At 44.5% G+C, this 21,558-nt stretch overlaps 1 protein-coding gene across 1 annotated transcript in view; it reads left to right on the top strand.

Moving 5' to 3' along the window:
- LOC137807736 (uncharacterized) overlaps window positions 1-19,932 on the top strand; it is a 42,805-nt gene extending 22,873 nt beyond the window's left edge. The window contains exons 2-3 of the mRNA XM_068608518.1: window positions 15,239-16,735; window positions 19,401-19,932. Coding sequence (XP_068464619.1) covers window positions 15,239-16,735; window positions 19,401-19,460 — 1,557 coding nt within the window. The 3' untranslated portion in view covers window positions 19,461-19,932. The remainder of the gene's footprint in view (window positions 1-15,238; window positions 16,736-19,400) is intronic.
- Window positions 19,933-21,558: the final 1,626 nt, after the last annotated feature.

The following is a 21,558-nucleotide window of genomic DNA, read 5'->3' as shown; positions in this document are numbered from 1 at the left end:
GGTGTTTTTAATATAAAGTGATGGAAGTTTTTCCATGGTCATTCTTAGATGATGCAATTCTTCTTGATTGTTGAGCGTAGATTGATGGAAGGCAGCAGAAGACTTACAAATTTGTGGAGGAAGCACCAAATGGTCATGAAGGTTCTTGGTTTGGGCGTGAGATTAGAATGTGCAAAGGGCAAGGTTCTTGCTTCTAAGAATGCAATGAGCATCATAGAGGAAAGACTTGGATAACTGTGATGACAATTTCAAAAACATAATTTCATATATCAATTAAGTCTAGAAGTTAGGGGAGTCTATTATTTATAAGTTAAGGAGACTCCTGAGATGACTATTGAGTTCTTAAAATACTCTTCATTCCCAGCATGCCATGTGGCAATCCTAAGACTACAAAAAATATTATTTTAGGCAACAACATAAAAACGTGGCCTAATGTTTAGGTAACAATATTTTAGCCTTGGTCTAGTTGAGCAAGGCTATTTGTAATAGGTCACGATTTTTATAAAGAGAATAATGCATTGTTTTTTTTTTTTAATTTTAGAGGAATTACTCATACAAAATTTCAAGATGGAAAGAATAAGTTTGAAGGATAATCTATATTAAAATAGTAATGACGTAACAAGAAATCTCACATATTTCAATGGATGTGTTCAAACTACATAATCAAAATAAAATTTCTTCAAGGATAATGATAAGGAACAAGTCTTTGAAATTAAAACTACAAACTTACTTACACTAAAAAAAATCACTTTTAACGACCACCAAATTCAGCCACTAAAAGCACAATAAGTCGCTAAACATATTCGCAACTGAAACAATTACCAAATAAAAATGGAAGTGAAAATCCTAGTCGCAAAGCATTTAGCAACCGAATTATAAATTGATTACAAATTTGTGACCGAAATTTTGGTGTCTAGTCCGTCGTAGAAAATTTGGTCACTAGAATTCAAGAACCAAATTAGTAAGCAATTTTTTATACAAAAAATGATGGCTAAATTGATGCCTAAAATAAAAGGTAATAACGATCACCATTTTCGGTTGCTAATGGATTAAAATAATTAATTAAAAAAAAACTTATGGTGGCTAATTCGCTCCTATAACGACAAAGTTGATTTCGGTGGCTAAATATTTTTTTAAAATTATAGCAACCGATTCTATTTCGGTCGCTAAACGAAAGCTTTGTATATATAGCCACCAAATTAGTTTCAGTGGCTATTTTTATATGTATTATTAATACCTATTTAAAAGGGTATTTTGACTTGTTTATAAAAATATTTCAAACTTGCTTATAAATACTCAAAATTCAATCAAGCTAAATAGGAATGAACTTCAAATACATAGTTTAAGTTTAAGAAAGAGTTGTACACAAATTAAAAGTAAATCATATTACACAACAAAAACTATTGAAAACAAGTTAAAAGAGTCAAATCTATTATATAATTCAACATACAACTAATCTTCTTCAAAATTGTCATCTCTAATGTGGTATCCTTTATGATGTCCATTTTTAGTAGGATCTGAAGAGCCTAATATGGGATTATTCATTTGAATGTGTTGTATAATGAGTTGCATATGCTCATTTTGTTTGCCCATCAACTCAGCTTATTTGTGCATGAGTTCACTTTGTTCTTCATGAATTTTCATCAATACCACCATCTTTTCTTCAAGTTTTTGCTCATTTGCATCTTTTGCCATAAGTTCATCATTTAGCTTTTGAATAATCTCACACATTTCTCCTATTTTATGGACTACTGAAGCTTGGCTTGTTGTAGAATGACCACTTGTGGAACTATTAAACCTTTTGCTCTATACACTATGTCTATAGACTTTCCCTTTTTATTTCCACCTCCAACAACATCAATGTATATTTCATTGTCATCAATAGAGGCAACATGAGAGTTTTGCGAAGATGAGCCTTCAAGCATTTGCTGTTGTTGGGCTTCTTCTAGACATTTCTAATATTTCTCTTGAAAATGAAGTCAAATTGATTATTGTGAAGAAAACATATAGTAAAAATTAAATTATAACTTAAAGGTCGCAGGTCTTGTCATTGACCCATTGTCCAGTCTTCAATTTCTTCATTCTCTCTGCAACCTCCCGTAGTTGGTTGTCATTCAAGCTCCTTAGTGTACATAAATTTAATAAAAAGATATAATATATTGTGTTTAAATTAAATATAGGAAAACAAAAAATATAATAATATTATCATTTTCTCAAAGTGAGGTGTTGTAGATATGGAACCACCATAGTAGGTTGAGGTTCCCTTCTCAACAGCTCGATTCGCCTTGGCAATGACACTCTTGTTTTGGAATTTTTTAGAACTCCAATTTTGTAGAATTCCATCACTTTGATCAACTACATTCGCTGATTTGGTTGCAAAACTAACTAACATCATTAACAATTCATTTGCTTGCTATTTCGGTCGCAGATTTGACACTAAGGGTATTTAGTAGGTATTTCGGTCCTAATTGTACCCACTCACTTTCAGTCGCTGAATTCGGTGACTAAATTGTTATTTTCTTGTAGTGTTAAAAAAACATAATGTATTGTTTCTATACTACATATCAATAAGTTAATTTTTTTTCAAGATTGACTTCATTGCCTTCAAGCTGCAAAAAAAAATATAAAAATATATATTGATTAAGTCTAATTGAAACAAAATAAATATAACAACTAACAATATATAATTGTATAAATAGAAGTGTTTTAATTAATCAAGAACATGCCTTAATCAAATCCATTAAACTTTCATGTAACGCTGGAAAATTGCATGCATGTGTTTTCAACACAACTTCAAGAGTACCACATATTCCAATCTACATCGCTAAACATATTAACATAATTGAAATTGAAATATGATTATCTATGTGTTTATATCTCCAAGATCCAAGCAAAAAAGAAGAAACTTAAGGATGAAGCAGTAACTTTTATATGCACTCCTCCAACATTACAAATAAAAACAGTTCCATGTGTAACTTGAAAACATATTTTAAAGCCCAATAAACAAGTTTTAGTTAAATATACATGCTCATAATGAGGATCATGGGTGGATGCAGATGAATGTAGACCCATTCCACTAATTTCTTTACTTAAAACACGTGTCATTGTATTATTAATGTTATCCTCCTCTAACTCTGGATTTTGCTTCTTTACAACAAATTTTACCATTGCCTCTAGTTCTTCAATTTTCTTCGTCATGACACTCATTTCATTTGCATGTTCTTTTCTTATAGAACAATTTCTTCCTTTTTTAAATGTTGGCGAGGTCATAGTCTTCCCATAACAATGTATTATCCTAAGTTTTTCTTTCCCAAATATTGATTGAAATGCTTGTTCCACATATTCAATTGAGTTTTCAATGGAACCTTGAAGCTTAGTCTAATAAAAGAGAATGAATTTTGTACCGTCCCGTATCCGGGCGTTGACTAAGTCAAGGTCAAAGTCAACGACTAGAGAGTCAAAGTCAACGCAAGGCTCCGCCTAGGTGGAAGAGACGCCGAGTGCCAGCATCGCCAAGAGGAAGCGTCGCCAAGGCAAGGCGTCGCCTAAGTGAAGGCGTCGCCCAACCAGGGCGTCGCCAGCTCAAACAGTACTAAAGCGAGGCAATCACGGTGTGGTTCCCCGATACCCATGGGTAGGAAAGACCATGGAGGGAGCAACGCCGTGGGAAGGCCCCAAACCCTGGATAACCAGGGAACAGTAATAAAAAGGAGAGAAAGGTGGCTTCAAGGCCATAGTGATGACACCAGTGTAGGGCAGCCTGACTCGTGAAGTACCTCTGCCCCCCCAGAGATGCCTTTGGGACAGATACGACTCAAGAGGAAGGTCACGCCTAGGGTAGCCGGGTGCAGAGTACGAGAGGAAGGCAGATACGCTCTCAAAGTAAGTGACTAGATAATTGGGGGCATGAGTTGGCACCCAAAAAGTCACCCCTAGCGTAGTAGCACTCCCAGGCGGGAGGACTCACACGTAGAAACGTCCCCAGATGGGCAAAAGCGCCCCCAGATGGGGTTACGGCGTCGTGAGGCCCTCCACGTGTACGACAGCCATGCCAGAATAGAAACACTCTTTAGTCAGGTGCCAGGTAATTAAAGTCATTCAATACAGTTTCCCTTTCGAGCATTCAGGTACTATAATGGCTCCCAAGCGTTTCAACGTCTTAACTGCGCTACGTTTTCTAATTAAATACGCTGATTGAGTGCGTTACATTTGTAATTAAAGGCGCTTTAAGGCGCTTTAAATGCTTGGGTAGTTTAAATAGCGCGGAGAATGTTGGAAACAGGGTTGGAATTTTTGGCAAATTTACCAGAACTCTCTAGTTGCTTGCTCGTGCTTCAAGGTTACGAACAAGGGACTGGGGAATATCTTGGCCTGAGAGAGAGAGAAAACACAGACACACGATACACAGTTATTTTTTACCACCTTCAGAGTGCCATACGTGGTGCTCAGAGACGGAGGTGAACAGTTTTGGTGTTTCTTGTTGGCTGACTTGAGCGTCAGAGTGCAAACGGCCGCTAGGGCGCCTCTTTGTCCTCTTTTTTGCAGGAATCCACAGGTAATCAGTGGGAAGGAGTCCCTAGCTGACGGTTGAGGTCGCGCACGAAGACGTCCCGGTCAACCGGACGGAACATTTGGCGCCCACCGTGGGGCCGATATAAAACATCAGTCCCATCACAAGTTCAAGGACGTACTAAAGTCGCAGTAACGTTGGAGGAGGTTGGAGTGACAATGGCCCCACCAGACGAAGTACAGCACGCGCAGCCCCAGCAGAACTATCCATGCAACAGGTCCTGGAGATAATGAGGGGGTTGCAGCAGGACATGGCGGAGTCGAAAATGGAACAGGAACGCATGCAGGCGGATCTCGATGCCTCGCATGAGCGAAATGAAGAGCTCCACCGTGTAAATGAGGAGTTGCGCCAGGGCCTGAGAAATGACCGGAGGCGGCCTGGACATGACGAGATGGAGAACCATTCCCCACCAAGGGAGTTTTCCACCCCTTTCTCGCAGGAGATCCTAGATGCAGTGATCCCGAACACGTTCGCGGGGCCCAAGGTGATCTTCACCGGGATGGAGGACCCAGAGACGCACCTTGCTGCATTTCACACACAGATAGTCCTGGTAGGCGGTTCTGATGTTGCCAAGTGCAAGCTCTTTATGAGCACCCTGACCGGGATGGCTATGGACTGGTTCATCAGCCTTCCAGATGGTCATATCACATCTTTCCGCCAATTGTCATGATTGTTCAGGGAACAATACTTAGCAAACAAGGCCCCGCCGCCGGTCTCTTACGATCTGTTTGATGTGAAGCAGTATCAAGGGGAGACCCTGAAGGAGTATATCAATCGCTTCGGGGCCCAGGTCGTGAAGGTTGGTACGACCGAGGAGCCTATGATCGTGTACGCATTTGTGAAAGGCGTATGCCCCGGTCCTTTTGGAGAATCCATCATCCGCAACCGCCCTAGGACTTTCGCTGAACTACGGCGTAGGGCGGTAGAACATATTACTTCTGAAGGGGAGGTGTGTGTGAAGCGCACCAGCGTCGTGCCCCCACGCCCGAGGGGACCGGCGCGAACTCAACCCGTCAGGGTCAATGAGACCACGACGGGAAGAAAGAAGCCAGAGCGAGACGCCCCTACGAGGCCAGAAAGCCCCAGCCCTAGGGTCCAGCAGGAGGCGATCGCCCAGCCAGAGAAAGATCGAGACCGGCAAGGTACAACTTCGTGGTTGAGTTGAAGGATTTGATCGCCGTGCCTAACATAGCTGAGAGGCTGAGGTGACCGGCGAAGACCGACAAGGTGTTAGGGCCTCGTAAAGACTCTTGGTGCGAATTCCACGAGGCTTTCGGGCACCACATTGATAATTGTCTGTCGTTGGGCTACCAGCTAGATGAGCTGGTGAGGACTGGGTTTTTGAAGGACTATGTCGCAGAGCCCACAACGACCGCCACCTTGCCGCCGCCGGCAGAAGAACCAGCACACGAGATGCCTGTGCTTGGTGAGGTCCACACCATTGCTGGAGGTTTTTCCGGCGGGGGACCCACCGCCTCCCAGCGGAAGAAATACGCGAGGGGGGTAAATTCAATCGAAGAGAGGCTCTCGGGGGAGCCATGGGAGTCGGATCTCGTGTTCACAAGAAGAGACCTCCGAGATGTGGTACCCCACGACAACGACCCCGTTGTCATCTCAGTCGTCACAGCCGGAAGGAAGGTGCACAGAGTGCTTGTCGACCAAGGAAGTTCAGCAGACGTCATGTTTCTGTCGACCTTTAATAAGTTACGGCTGTCCCCCGATCTGTTGAGTCCCTATACGGGGTGCCTGTGTGGGTTCGGGGATAACCAGGTGGAAGTCCGGGGGTACCTGGAGTTGAGGACTACGTTCACAGACGGGGAGGCCTCCCGTACCGAAAGCATCTGGTACCTGGTCATGAACGCCAACTCTGCCTACAATATCTTGTTGGGCAGACCGGCGTTAAACCGTCTGAACGCGGTGTCCTCCACACGCCACATGAAGATGAAGCTGCCGGACCTCAATGGCCAGGTCATAGTCATCAGGTCAGACCAGGAGGAGGCAAGGAAATGCTACGAGAACAGCCTGAAAACGAAGAGAGGCGTGTTCATGGTGTATGAACGTCCGCCGAGCGCGGACACGACGATGATTGAGGCGACGCCCGCTGGGTTGACGCCTAAAGAGGCCATAGCAGAGAGGGCGATGCCCGAAGCAGATGCGCCTATGGAGGAAGGCCCTGACGACGCGGCGCCCGTCGAAGATGATAGCAGGGAACGGCCCGCGGCTAACGCCGTAGAAAGGGAGATTGGCGGCAAGACTTTCAAGTTAGGAAGTTCGCTGAGCCCAGAAGAACAGGAAGGGGTGGCAGAAGTGATTTCACGCCACCTGGACGCCTTCGCATGGTCCGCCTCGGATATGCAAGGCATCGATCCCGATTTCCTATGTCACCACCTCAGCATGGACGCCACGGTCCGTCCCGTGCGTCAGAGAAGGAGAAAGTTCAATGAGGAACGACAGCAGGTGGTGAAAGACAAAACGCAAAAGCTGTTGAGTGCTGGCCACATCAGGGAGATTCAATACCCTGAGTGGCTTGCGAACGTCGTCTTGGTGAAAAAGGCGAACGAAAAGTGGAGGATGTGTGTTGACTTCACGGACCTGAACAAAGCATGCCCAAAGGACTCGTATCCGCTGCCCAGCATCGACGCCTTGGTAGACAGTGCGTCCGGCAGCAAGGTGCTGAGTTTCCTGGACGCCTTTTCAGGGTACAACCAAATCAAGATGCACCCAAGAGACGAGAGCAAGACTGCATTCATGACTGAGACCTGCAGTTACTGCTATAAGGTGATGCCTTTTGGGCTGAAAAATGCGGGCGCCACGTACCAAAGGTTAATGGACAAGGTCCTGGCGCCAATGCTCGGGAGGAATGTGTACGCCTATGTAGACGACATGGTGGTGGCGTCGCAGAATAGGGCGCAGCACATGGCGGACCTGGAGGAGTTGTTCGTCACAATATCCAAGTACCGCCTCAAGTTAAACCCTGAGAAGTGTGTTTTCGGGGTAGAGGCCGGTAAGTTCTTGGGTTTTCTGCTCACAGAGAGGGGGATAGAGGCGAACCCCGACAAATGCGCGGCAATTATCGCCATGCGGAGCCCGACGTCGGTAAAGGAGGTGCAACAGTTGACAGGGCGGATGGCGGCGCTCTCGAGGTTTGTTTCCGCCGGAGGAGAGAAGGGGCACCCATATTTCCAGTGCCTCAAGAGAAACAGTCGCTTTGCATGGACTGATGAATGCGAAGCGGCTTTCATTAAGCTGAAGGAGTACCTGGCGACGCCACCGGTCCTCTGCAAGCCGGTAGCGGGCGTGCCCCTCCGGTTATATTTTACTGTAACGGAGCGGGCCATCAGTTCTGTGTTAGTCAAGGAGCACGACCAGAGTCAGAAGCCCATCTATTTTTTAAGCAAGGCATTACAGGGAGCTGAGACGAGGTACCAAGCGCTAGAGAAGGCGGCGCTAGCGGTGGTATTTTCTGCCAGGAGGCTCCGTCATTACTTCCACAGCTTCACGGTGGTGGTGATGACCAACCTCCCTATACAGAAAGTGCTGCAGAAGCCTGATGTGGCGGGAAGAATGGTGCGCTGGGCGGTAGAACTGTCAGAATTCGACATCTAGTATGAGCCTAAAGGATCCATCAAAGGGCAGATGTACGCAGATTTTATAGCGGAACTTTCGCCCGGAGGTGAGCAAGAAGTGGAAGTGGGTTCGCAGTGGCTGCTCTCGGTTGATGGCTCTTCCAACCAACAAGGGAGCGGTGCGGGAATAGTCTTGGAGGGACCCGACGGCATACTGATCGAGCAGGCCCTGCGCTTCGCCTTCAAGGCAAGTAATAATCAGGCAGAATATGAAGCCCTGATAGCAGGAATGCTCCTGGCCAAGGAGATGGGCACGCAGAACCTCCTGGTGAAAAGCGACTCCCAGCTAATTACGGGGCAGGTATCGGGTGAGTTCCAGGCGAAGGACCCACAGATGGCGGCGTATTTGAAATACGTCCAGTTGTTGAAGGGAGCATTCAACGCTCTTGAGCTGATACATGTCCCGAGGGAGCAGAATGCCAGAGCTGACCTGCTTGCAAAGCTGGCCAGCTCAGGCAAGGGGGGTAGACAGAGGACAGTGATCCAAGAGACTCTCAAAGCTCCGCGTAGGTTCGTGGAAGACAACAGGGTGGATGTCCTCCAGATTTATACATCAAGGGGAAGGCCAAGGAGTCATTGCTCTTTGACCCAGGATACGCAGAGGGCGCCCCGCATCAGCACATACGCGGACGCGCCCGAAGAAGGGCAGATGCAGGTATGCGTTTTGACCCAGGGAGACACCTGGATGACGCCCTACAAGCGATACCTGGCGGATGGGACTCTCCCAGTAGAGCCTGAAGAGGGTAAAAAGGTCAAAAGAAACGCCGCAAGATACACCCTGGTGGATGGGGTGTTGTTCAGGCACGGTTTCACTCACCCTATCCTAACATGTGTAAGTGGCGACGAGTGCACTAGGATAATGGCAGAACTACACGAAGGCATCTGCGGGAGCCACGTAGGGGGAAGGTCCCTAGCCTCCAAAGTAATACGCGCAGGTTTCTTCTGGCCAACAGTGAAAGAGGACTGTGCACGACACGCCCAGCGGTGCAGGCAATGCCAAAAGCACGCCGACTGGCATAAGGCGCCGCCGGAAGAATTGCGATCCATATACAGTCCGTGGCCTTTCCATACATGGGGAATCGATATCCTGGGCCCGTTCCCACTGGCAATCAGGCAGATGAAGTATTTGATCGTCGCCATCGAATACTTCACCAAATGGATAGAGGCAGAGCCCGTTGCACAGATCACTGCGCACAAGGTACAACATTTTGTGTGGAAAAACATTGTGTGCCGTTTTGGCGTACCTAGGCGCCTGATATCTGATAACGGGACCCAGTTTTCCAGTCAGCAGCTGAGAAACCTGTGTGCTGAGGTAGGAATCAAACAAGTGTTCGCATCGGTCGAACACCCCCAAACCAACGAACAAGTGGAGTCGGCGAACAGAGTTCTGCTGAGGGGGTTAAAAAGAAGGTTAGAAAAAGCCAAAGGGGCGTGGGCGGAAGAGGTACCAAGGATCTTATGGGCATATCACACCACGCCCCAATCCTCTACTATGGAGACGCCTTTCAATTTGGTGTACGGGTCGGACGCGATGATTCCGGTAGAAATACATGAGAGCTCGCCACGTTTTCAAAACTTTGTGGCGGAGGAATCCAATGAAGAGAGGCGGGTAAACCTGGATCTACTAGATGAGGCCAGAGAAGAAGCCAGAATCAAAGCGGAAGCAGTAAAGAGAAGAGTAGAGTGACAATACAGCTCTAAGGTAAAGTCGCGGCAATTTCAGATTGGCGACCTAGTGATCAGGAAAGCTCACCCATACGAGTTGGAGAATAAACTGTCTCCTAAGTGGACCGGACCCTTCAGAATTACTGAGGCTAAGGGCAACGGTTCATACAACCTAGAGACCTTGGAGGGAGGTCCTATCCCGCGCAGTTGGAATGCAGCCAACTTAAAATTTTATTTCAGTTGACTTATGTAAGCAGTTATGTAACAATTTAGTTGAAGGGGACGCTCTTTTTCCCTCTCAGGGGTTTTTTAATGAGTTCACCCTAATAAAAGGTAAAACCAGTTCAAGAAAAAGAAGTGCCTTGGTTTTTAGCCTTTATCTTTCTCCGTTTGAAATAAGGTAAGGCGTCGCCAAGAGAAGGCATCGCCAAGAAAGAAGGCGTCGCCTAGGTCAAGGCGCCGTCAAGAAAGGAGGCGTCGCCTGGATGGAGGCGGGCGCTGTTGATGAACATGGCGAAGGAAAGCGCGCACAATATGCGAAATGTATGCAGAGTAGAGTGACGTTGCAAAAATCAATTATGATATAGAAAAAGTTGGTGTTACAAGCAATGTTCAATACAATGGAAATAGCCCAAATGGGGCGAATATTACAACTCATGCAAGTCACAAAAGAGCCACTTTTCAGTGGCCATCAGAGTCAGCACTGGAAGAAGACGAAGCCCTGATCCCCGCCCGCAAAGCTCGAGTAAGTCGTGTCCTCCTTTCTTGGCTTATTTTTGAACCTGCACCAAGGGAGATAAATGTGTCAGAGATACCATGAAGCAAGACATGCACGTTTGGAAAGTGTACCGCCCTGGTGGTCGGGTGTGATGACGTGGCACCCTGCTGCAGGGTAGGCGTGTTGACAAGGCGCCAAGTTGGCAGATAGGAAGGAAGTCGGAAGGCACGTGTGATCGCCGATTGTTAAGTTGGCGTGTTCCGATTTCCAGTTTGCCAGAATAGGCGATCGCCAGGTCGAAGATGAAGTCGCCAGATGTAGACCCAGGCGACTAGGCAGTCGGAGATCGCCAGAATGATCACATCGCCGAAGATGAAAGAGAAGCAGATTATGAAGGCGGCCGGCGAGACCACAGGGAAGGTGTAGGAAGGCCCTAACTCGCCAGTTTCAGTAGAGATCGCACTCCTGAGTTAGCTATGCACTGGGCAGTACCATGCATAGGTAACTTAGCCAAAATGAGAGTAGAAACAGCGCCAAGTCAGGGAGCCTCCAGATGATGGCACGTGTACAGTTGGATACAAGCCACGTGTCCAAGTCTGTAACTGCCAGGAGAGAGAAAACCACCAGGTATATAAGAGTTCCTAACAGATTTTCTAAGGTACGCACGTTCAGTTCATACACTTTACGCTTGCGAGTGACAGAGCTGTTTGTGAGAGAGAGAGTTGCACGGTTCCAGTTCTTAGTATTTGGTGATACCGTCACTGACTTGAGCGTCGGAGTGCGATCGGCCGCAGCGGCGCCGTATCGTTTCTTTGCAGGTTCTTGAGACAGATCCAGAGGAGGAACAGAGGTGAGAAGCGGCGCGCACGTCGATCCTTTGACGAGGCATTCTCCAGCGCTCCGGTCAACAGGCAGGATCATCAGGCGCCCACCGTGGGGCCGTGTAAAACGTGCTCCCATCCACAACGTGAGTTCGTGGAGGTTTTCGAGGTTTCCTGCGCGGTTGTGTGCTGGTGCAACCGTCGTTCTTAGTTTCTTTGAGTTTCGTTCGGTGAAGTTTGTATTTTAAACCGTTTGTTTGGCTTTTCGATCGGTGGATTCGAGTTCTTTCGTTCGGTTGTTTGGTTCGCGGGGAAACGGTGGTTTTTGGGTGAAGCTGCGATTTTCTTCGAAGGTTTGCGGTGTTCCTGAAGTTCTTGCGCAGTTTCTTGAGTTTTCTCCGGTTGATCGTTGATTCGATCGTGGTTGAAGTGTCATTTGCTGTATTCCTGTGGTTCGCTGAAGTTAATGAGAAAGATGAGAAGCAATCGTTCCAGTCCCGTGGCTCCCGTCGCAGCCGAAGGTGACGCCGCCATGACCATGGCGCAGATGGCAGAAATGATGCGCTCATTGCAGGCCACTGTAGAAGCCTCGCGCGTCGAGCAGGCAAGGATACATGAAGACCTGGTCGCCTCTCGCGCCAGGAACGAGGAGCTCAGCAAGGTAGCTGAGGAGCTACGTCGAGCTCTTCAGGAGCAGCAGGTTCGTTCTTCCGCTGAAGAGGTGGCACCGTCGACGCCGCCTCGTGTTTTCCCAATGCCTTTCATTCAGGCGATTACCGACACGCCAATTCCCACGAGCGTGGTCCCGGTTAAAGCTGTCTTTACTGGCGTGGAGGATCCAGAGGCTCATCTGACCACGTTCCACACACAGATGATGCTGTCAGGAGGGTCGGACGCCGTCTATTGTAAGATGTTCGTGAGCACGCTCCAGGGAACGGCGATGGAGTGGTTTGTGAGCCTGCCTAATGGCCATATAACTAATTTTCAACAATTCTCGAAGATCTTTGTCGAGCAGTATATCGTGAACAAGGCACCGCCCAGAGTGTCCTATGATCTGTTTGATATAAGGCAGTACCATGGGGAGTCCCTCAGAGACTACCTCAATCGCTTCGGAGCGCAAATGGTCAGATCGCCGACCAAGGATGAAGAAATGCTGGTCTATGCCTTCAAGAAGGGCGTGCAGCCAGGGCCATTCTGCGAGGCCTTGATCAGGGCTCATCCAGCGACGTTTGCTGAGGTCAGGCGACTTGCGGTGGCCCACATCGCCGACGAGAGTGAAGTCGCCGAGAAGAGAGGCAGCGTGGCTCCCGCCAGGCCACGCGCCCAGACCAGGATCCAGCCACAGAGGGTGCTGGAAACGGCAGCGGCGGCCAGAAAGTGATGGAAACCAAGTAGAGGATGCTCTAGGCCATGAAGACCAAGCCCAACAAGGGGCCCAAGCCCATCAAGGGGTCCAAGCCCAACAAGGGGCCCAAGCCCAACGAATTACTAGGAGCATGGCAAGAGCTTTGGGACAAGAGTATAATAAAATGGCTCTTCTTATTTCTTTTATAGAATAGGGGTGTGAATGTAATAAAAAGGTGTAAGTAGTAAGGGAGTCTAGTGGGGAGTGTAGATAGGAGCCTAGGGGGTGCCAAACCGAATTTCATTGCATTTGTGTGCCATTTAGCTTGCATTTTCAGCACCTCTAGGCTATAAATAAAGGTGCTTAGCTTGTACAATTCAGATTGGAATTTTATAGTAGAGAGACTATACTCAATTTGGGAGAGAATTTGTGAGTTTTGAGTCTTCCTCTTCTTTGCCTTATCTTGTGAGCTATGGTGAGCTTCAAGTGGTGGCACTCCATCACTTATCTTGGTTCAAGGTTCCAAGTGGCGTGAATGGCTTCTTCCAATTCTCAAAATCCAGCAAGCATCTTATTCTATAAGTGTTCTTCTTCCCTTTTCTTCAATTTTCCATTCGGTAGTTTTGATTCCTAGAGTTTACTTCTTTTTCTACCATTTATTTTGTGTTTCCAGCATTGTGTTCTTAATTCTGTTTTGGTTCAGTAGCTATCATTTAAATTCTGTCCAGTTTTAATTCTTGTTCTTCTTTCCTTTTGTTTTGATTCAATTTGACAATACATGGACTTCAATATGAGTCTTGGTTGGTGCTTAGTTTTGGTGAGTTCTTGAATTTAGAACATTGATCCAATTCTAAAGTAGAGTGCCTTTTAAATCCAGCTCAAGTTGTTCCTAAGAATGTCAAGAATCATGTGTTCTTGTAGTTACATTCACATCATGTGGTATCTAGAGTCTAGGCTTGTTTTTGCTTAATTCTTGAGTTGTATTGCACTTTACTTTCAAGAGCTCTTTAATTCAAGTTGTTTACCATTCTGTTTTAGGATTTATTTTGAGTTTTCTTGCTGTTTTCTTTTGTTACACCATGTGTTTGTGAAAAGGACTCTAGCACTCATTGTTCATATGAGTATGGCTGCTCTTTTGGAATGGCATTCTCCTTCCTAGAGCTGACCTTAAGCTTCCTTTCACTTGTGGTTATACCTTGTTATATGTCTTTTAATTTTGTAATCATGTCAAGTTTTGTCTTAGTCATGTTATTCCATAATTGTCATTACTTCTTGTAGTACTTTTATTGCTTTGATTGTTTCTTGCTTTGGTATTACTTTCTGTTTTTTAGTTTATTGCTTGATCCTTTGTGCATTTTCATTTTTAGATTTGAGTTCATGCTTGTATCTTCATTCTATACAAGTTCTTTTACACAAATTCCATTATGTCTTTGCTAGTTCATCTTACTGTTTTTCTTTCCTGAATAGGATACTCTGTTTTCTTACAAACGTGCTACTGTTTTCAATTTACTGCAATTAATTGGCTCACTGAAAATTTGTGAAAATTTGGATTTACATACTTCAAAGTGTTACAAAAGCATAGAAAAAAGAATCACTCAAAAATTCCAAGTACACAAAAAATGATAAATAAAATACGAAAAGTGTACAATACTGCCGAAAAGAATACGGTAATTGGGCAGCAATTTTGAAAAAATTATTTCTCTCAATTGGCTTACTGTTTTTACCTCATTCCAGTGCCATTTTTGAGTTAAGACATTGAAGTTTCTGTGGTTAATTTTTCACAGTCCAGTTCGCTTTCAATCGGTACAGTTAAATCTGTAAACATAGCACAGTTTGCTTTAAAAAAAAAAAAACAATACATTTCCAGTAGCTGTTTTCTGTTTTCTTTAATCTACTCTAGCACTTTTCTTTAGGACTCTTTTTGTGTGCCTTCTTTATTCATTGAGTTCCTTATTTTTCTTGATTGTCTTTCATTCATATTCTTTCTAGTTTGTCATACATTACTCTCTGTTTTTGGTTTAGCTTTTATTGTTTACACCTTTTTCTTGCTTGTCTTTTTGTTCTTCTTAAAAGTTGTGTGGAGACTTGTTCTTAAGTAAGTTGGTTTGCTGTGACATATTTCACTTGAAGCTACTCCATTCCACAAGCAAGGCTTGGTTGAGGACAAAATATTTTCTTGGAGTGGTTTGAGTGTTTTCTTGGGCATTTTCCAGCAACCTATATCTCACTATTTTTAATTGTCTAACAAGTTTCTTTCACTGTTTTTTTTTCTGTTTTTGTGTATTTTCTGCTCATGGCTCATTTCTCTAGTGGAGAGTCCTCCAAACCGTGCTCACCACAAAAGGAAGCCCTTTATGAGGACTTAAATAATGCCAAGCAATCCAATGCTCACTATCTTGAGGTGATAAGGAAGATGGAAGCACGGCTCCAAAGTTTGGAGTTAAACCGAGAAGAAATGCATCAAAACCGTGAGAGAAGAACTCCTCCTCCTAGTTGCATTCTTCAAGGTACACCCATGGTTATTATGAAGATAATCCAAGGCCAAGACATCATCACCATGAAGAGAGGCGCCAACATGTGGCTGGCCCTTGTTCTCCTAATGTAAAACTTCCTAGTTTTAGTGGTGAAAGTGATCCCAATGTATACTTAGGATGGGAGGCTAAGGTTGACCAAATTTTTGATGTAAATGGGGTTAGGGATGAGCATAGGGTTAAGTTAGCTTCTTTACAATTTTTGGACTATGCCATGCAATGGTGGCATCAATACCTCATGGACATTGACCTACACAAGAGGCCGCCCGTGGTCTCTTGGAACGATTTGAAAGCATGTTTACGCGCTAGATTCGTACCCCCACACTTTAGGAAAGACCTTATGTTGAAACTCCAACGGTTTCATCAAGGCGCGCTAAGTGTGGATGATTACTTTAAACAACTAGACACGCTTTTAATTCGAGTTAATATGGATGAGAGTGAGGAGGCTAAGATAGCTAGGTTTGTGAGTGGACTTCGAAGGGATATTCAAGACGTGGTAGAGTTACAAGAATATTCTTCTTTGGAAAATGTGGTGCACCTTGCTAGCAAAATTGAAAATCAACTTGCAAGGAAAAATGCTTTCAAAAATTCTTCTAAAGATAACTACTACCACTCTTCTTGGAAAAATAAAAACTCTTTTTCAAACATCCCTTCTAAGGACTCTACTTTCAAACCTAGAGAGTCTAAGCCTTCCACTTCCAATGCTAGGCCTAAATCACCACAAAAATCGTCTAGTAAGAAGTGTTTTAAATGTTTAAGCTATGGACATATTGCTTCTAATTGCCCTACTAAACGAACTATGTATATGCATGATGGGGTAGATAGTAGTGAGCATGGGTCCGAATCTTCTAGACATTCCTCACCTTCTAGATCCCCAAGTGAGAGTGAAAGTGAAAGCCCACATGAGGGTGACCTATTAGTAATAAGGCGCATGCTTGGACAAGTGTTAAAACCTTTTGATGAAACTCAAAGAGAAAATATTTTTCATTCAAGGTGTCTTATTAATGATAGAGTTTGCTCTTTGATTGTGGATGGGGGGAGTTGTGCAAATGTGGCAAGCACAAGAGTGGTAGACAAACTTGGATTGCCTACCATCTCTCATGCCAAGCCCTACAAGTTACAATGGTTGAGTGAGGTGGGTGAGATAGTGGTGAACAAACAAGTCCTCATTACATTTTCCATTGGCAAATATAAAGATGAGGTCTTGTGTGATGTTGTTCCAATGGAAGCTACTCATATCCTTTTAGGTAGGCCATGGCAATTTGATAGAAAAAATTTTCATGATGGCTTTACCAACAAAATTTCTTTTAACTTCCATGGACACAAAGTCATTCTCAAGTCTCTCTCTCCAAAGGAGGTACATGAGGACCAAGTCAAAATGAGAGAAAAGAGAGAGAAAGAAAAAGAAATTAAAAATTCCAAGAGAAGCCTTCTCATATCTTCCCAACAAGTTCAAAAGGTAATAGTTACTCACAAACCTATTTTTTTAGCTATTCCTAGACCTATTGAATATGAGTCGGCTAAGGATAGTCCCACATGTTTGGACCATTTGGTAAAGGAATATGAAGATGTGTTTCAAGATCCTCCTAAAGGCTTACCACCTCTAAGAGGGATTGAACACCAAATAGACTTCATGCCCGGGGTTTCTTTACCAAATCGCCCTGCATATAGGACCAATCCCCAAGAGACCAAAGAAATTCAAAGACAAGTTGAGGATTTATTAGCTAAGGGGTGGGTACAAGATAGCATGAGCCCATGTGCTATGCCTGTCATACTTGTCCCTAAAAAGGATGGGACATGGAGGATGTGTACGGATTGTCGCGCTATAAATAACATCACCATCAAATATAGGCATCCCATTCCTAGGTTAGATGACTTGTTGGATGAATTACATGGGTCTAAAATATTTTCCAAAATTGATCTTAAGAGTGGTTACAATCAAATTCGAATTAAACATGGTGATGAATGGAAAACCGCTTTTAAGACCAAATTTGGTTTATATGAGTGGTTGGTCATGCCTTTTGGCTTGACTAATGCTCCTAGTACCTTCATGCGACTCATGCATCATGTTTTAAGAGCATTCATTGGCAAGTTTGTTGTGGTTTACTTTGATGATATTCTTATATATAGCTTGTCCTTAGAAGATCATGAGTCACATGTTAGACAAGTTCTAGAAACCCTTAGGAAGGAGAAGTTGTATGCTAACCATGCTAAATGTTTCTTTGCATTAGATCATATAGACTTCCTAGGGTTTGTGGTTAGTCATAAAGGGGTGCATGTAGATCAAACAAAAGTTGCAGCAATTCAACATTGGCCTACACCCACCAATGTCAACGAAGTACGAAGCTTTCATGGCCTTGCTAGTTTTTATAGGCGGTTTGTGAAAGACTTTAGTACAATTGCCGCACCTTTAAATGCCATAGTAAAGAAGGATGTGGTTTTTAAGTGGGGACAAGAGCAAGAAAACGCTTTTCAAACTTTGAAGGATAAATTAACTAAAGCCCCCATTCTAGCCCTTCCTAACTTTGCTAAGACATTTGAAATAGAGTGTGATGCCTCTAATATAGGCATTGGGGCCGTCCTCCTTCAAGAAGGACACCCCATCGCTTATTTTAGTGAGAAACTCAAAGGGAGTCATCTCAATTACTCCACTTATGATAAAGAACTTTATGCTCTTGTTAGAGCTTTGCAAAATTGGCAACATTATCTTTTTCCAAAGGAATTTGTGATTCATAGTGATCATGAGTCCCTTAAATATTTGAAAAACCAAAGCAAGCTTAATAAGAGACATGCTAAGTGGGTGGAGTTTATTGAGCAATTTCCTTATGTGATCAAACATAAACAAGGTAAAATTAATGTAGTGGCCGATGCTCTTTCACGAAGATATACCTTGTTAAATGTTTTAAATGTTCAATATTTAGGTTTTGATCACATAAAGGAACTTTATCATGATGACTTAGATTTCTCTCTAATCTATCAAGAGTGTTCCAAGGGAGGTCATAAAGACTTTTTCTTACATAATGGTTTTCTTTTCAAAGGAAAAAGACTTTGTGTTCCCCAAGGATCTATTAGACAATCTCTTGTTAGAGAGGCTCATGAGGGTGGGCTTATGGGACATTTTGGGGTAGCTAAGACCTTAGAAACATTGCATGAACATTTCTTTTGGCCTCACATGCGCAAATCCGTACATACCTTCTGTGATAGATGTATAGCATGTAGGAAGGCTAAATCTAAGGTCCAACCCCATGGTTTATATACCCCTCTTCCTATCCCTACAATGCCTTGGGTTGATATTTCTATGGATTTTATCTTACTACCCAAGACATCGAAAGGTAAGGATTCCATCTTTGTGGTAGTGGACCGTTTTTCTAAAATGGCTCATTTTATTCCATGCCACAAAGTGGATGATGCATGCCATATTGCAAATCTTTTCTTCAAGGAAGTTGTTCGTTTGCATGGACTTCCAAGAAGTATAGTATCTGATAGGGATTCTAAGTTCTTAAGTCACTTTTGGCGGACCTTATGGGGGAAACTTGGCACCAAACTTCTGTTTTCTACTACCTGCCACCCCCAAACTGATGGTCAAACCGAAGTGGTTAATAGAACTTTGGGTCAATTATTAAGATGCTTTATTTCCGGGAATCCAAGGGCTTGGGAGGATTTACTACCTCATGTTGAATTTGCCTATAATAGAGTAGTGAATTCCACCACTAACCATTCTCCTTTTGAGGTTGTTTATGGGTTTAATCCCCTCACACCTCTAGATCTTCTTCCCATTCCTGTCCTTGATGAGGTTCTATGCAAAGACGGTTTTGAAAAGGCATCTTTTGTTAAAGATTTGCATAACCGCATCAAGTTACAAATTGAGAAGAAAGTTGGTAAGTATGCTGACACTGCCAACCAAAGGAGAAAGGCATTAATCTTTGAGCTCGGTGATTGGGTTTGGCTTCATTTGAGAAAGGATAGATTTCCTTCTCTAAGGAAGTCCAAACTTATGCCTCGTGGTGATGGCCCTTTCCAAGTCATCAAGAGGATTAATGATAATGCCTATGAGTTAGATATGCCCTCTACTTATCTTGGTAGTAATTCTTTCAATGTTACTGATCTCACTCCTTTTGCTGCAGGTTTCCCAAATTCGTGGACGAATTCTCTCCAACCCGGGGAGCATGATGGAAACCAAGTAGAGGATGCTCTAGGCCATGAAGACCAAGCCCAACAAGGGGCCCAAGCCCATCAAGGGGTCCAAGCCCAACAAGGGGCCCAAGCCCAACGAATTACTAGGAGCATGGCAAGAGCTTTGGGACAAGAGTATAATAAAATGGCTCTTCTTATTTCTTTTATAGAATAGGGGTGTGAATGTAATAAAAAGGTGTAAGTAGTAAGGGAGTCTAGTGGGGAGTGTAGATAGGAGCCTAGGGGGTGCCAAACCGAATTTCATTGCATTTGTGTGCCATTTAGCTTGCATTTTCAGCACCTCTAGGCTATAAATAAAGGTGCTTAGCTTGTACAATTCAGATTGGAATTTTATAGTAGAGAGACTATACTCAATTTGGGAGAGAATTTGTGAGTTTTGAGTCTTCCTCTTCTTTGCCTTATCTTGTGAGCTATGGTGAGCTTCAAGTGGTGGCACTCCATCACTTATCTTGGTTCAAGGTTCCAAGTGACGTGAATGGCTTCTTCCAATTCTCAAAATCCAGCAAGCATCTTATTCTATAAGTGTTCTTCTTCCCTTTTCTTCAATTTTCCATTCGGTAGTTTTGATTCCTAGAGTTTACTTCTTTTTCTACCATTTATTTTGTGTTTCCAGCATTGTGTTCTTAATTCTGTTTTGGTTCAGTAGCTATCATTTAAATTTTGTCCAGTTTTAATTCTTGTTCTTCTTTCCTTTTGTTTTGATTCAATTTGACAATACATGGACTTCAATATGAGTCTTGGTTGGTGCTTAGTTTTGGTGAGTTCTTGAATTTAGAACATTGATCCAATTCTAAAGTAGAGTGCCTTTTAAATCCAGCTCAAGTTGTTCCTAAGAATGTCAAGAATCATGTGTTCTTGTAGTTACATTCACATCAGAAAGGACCAAAGGACTCGCTATCCTTACGATAGGAGAAATAAGGGGAGAAGCCAAGCGCGCCAACCGCCGGCACGCCAACAACCAGCACGCCGGGAATACAATCGCCCGCCTAAGCACAAATTCGTCATGGGACTAGCGGACCTGATTGCTATCCCTAACATATCCGCTAGGTTGAAGGCGCCCGAGAAGGTGGGCAACAAGGTGCTAGGGTCGAAGCCGGACGTCTGGTGCGAGTTTCACCAGTGCTTTGGCCACAACCTAGACTCGTGTTTGTCTCTAGGATACCAGCTCGACGATCTGGTTAAGAGCGGGTTCCTAAACGATTATCTGCTGGACAGAAGGACCGGAGGAGCGTCGAGTTCCCAGCCGGCAGGTGGAGAAGCCCAGCAACACGAGATGCCTATCCATGGGGAGATCCACACCATTGCAGGGGGTTTCTCAGGTGGTGGATGCACCGCGTCGCAGAGGAAAAAGTACGCGCGATCGGTGATGTCAGTGGACATGTTTGAAGATCACTCGCCCGAAGTGGACATTACGTTCACCAAGCAGGATCTTCGGGACGTTGTGCCTCATGACAACGATCCCATTGTTATCTCGTTGATCACGGCGGGGAGGAAGGTCCACCGAGTTCTGGTGGACCAAGGAAGTTCGGCAGACGTGATGTTCTGGCCGACTTTCACACAGTTGGAATTGCCCCTTGACCAGCTAAGGCCCTATGGAGGGTGCTTGTATGGGTTCGCTGGCGACCAGGTGGAGGTCAGGGGGTACATTGAGCTGAGAACCACGTTTACCGATGAGGCTGGGTCGAGGACGGAGAAAATCAAGTACCTCATCGTAAACGCCCCTTCAGCATATAACATCCTGCTGGGAAGGCCCACTCTTAACAGGATAGGCACAATTCCATCGACTCGGCACATGAAGGTGAAGCTGCCGTCGATGGAAGGGGTGGTGATCACGATAAAGTCTAATCAGAAGGAAGCGAAAAAGTGCTATGAAAATAGCCTGAGAAATAAAAGATCGGTTAGCTATGTTACAACCACCCCACCTCCCGATGTGAAGCCCAGACCGCCGGTGATGGAGGAGGCCGCCGGAAGGGACGTAGAAATGGTAGATGTTGAGCTGGGGGAGAGGAATGCTGGACTGGAGGAAGAAGAGGCGCGGAATCGCCCGGAGGAAGTAAGGGAGCTGGGAATCGCCAAGGCGGTGGCCGC

Source organism: Phaseolus vulgaris, chromosome 11 (assembly GCF_000499845.2).
Source record: "Phaseolus vulgaris cultivar G19833 chromosome 11, P. vulgaris v2.0, whole genome shotgun sequence".
NCBI classification, from domain to species: Eukaryota; Viridiplantae; Streptophyta; class Magnoliopsida; order Fabales; family Fabaceae; genus Phaseolus; species Phaseolus vulgaris.
The sequence above is the reverse complement of the archived record's forward strand: the minus strand, read 5'-3'. Positions and strand labels throughout refer to the sequence as shown.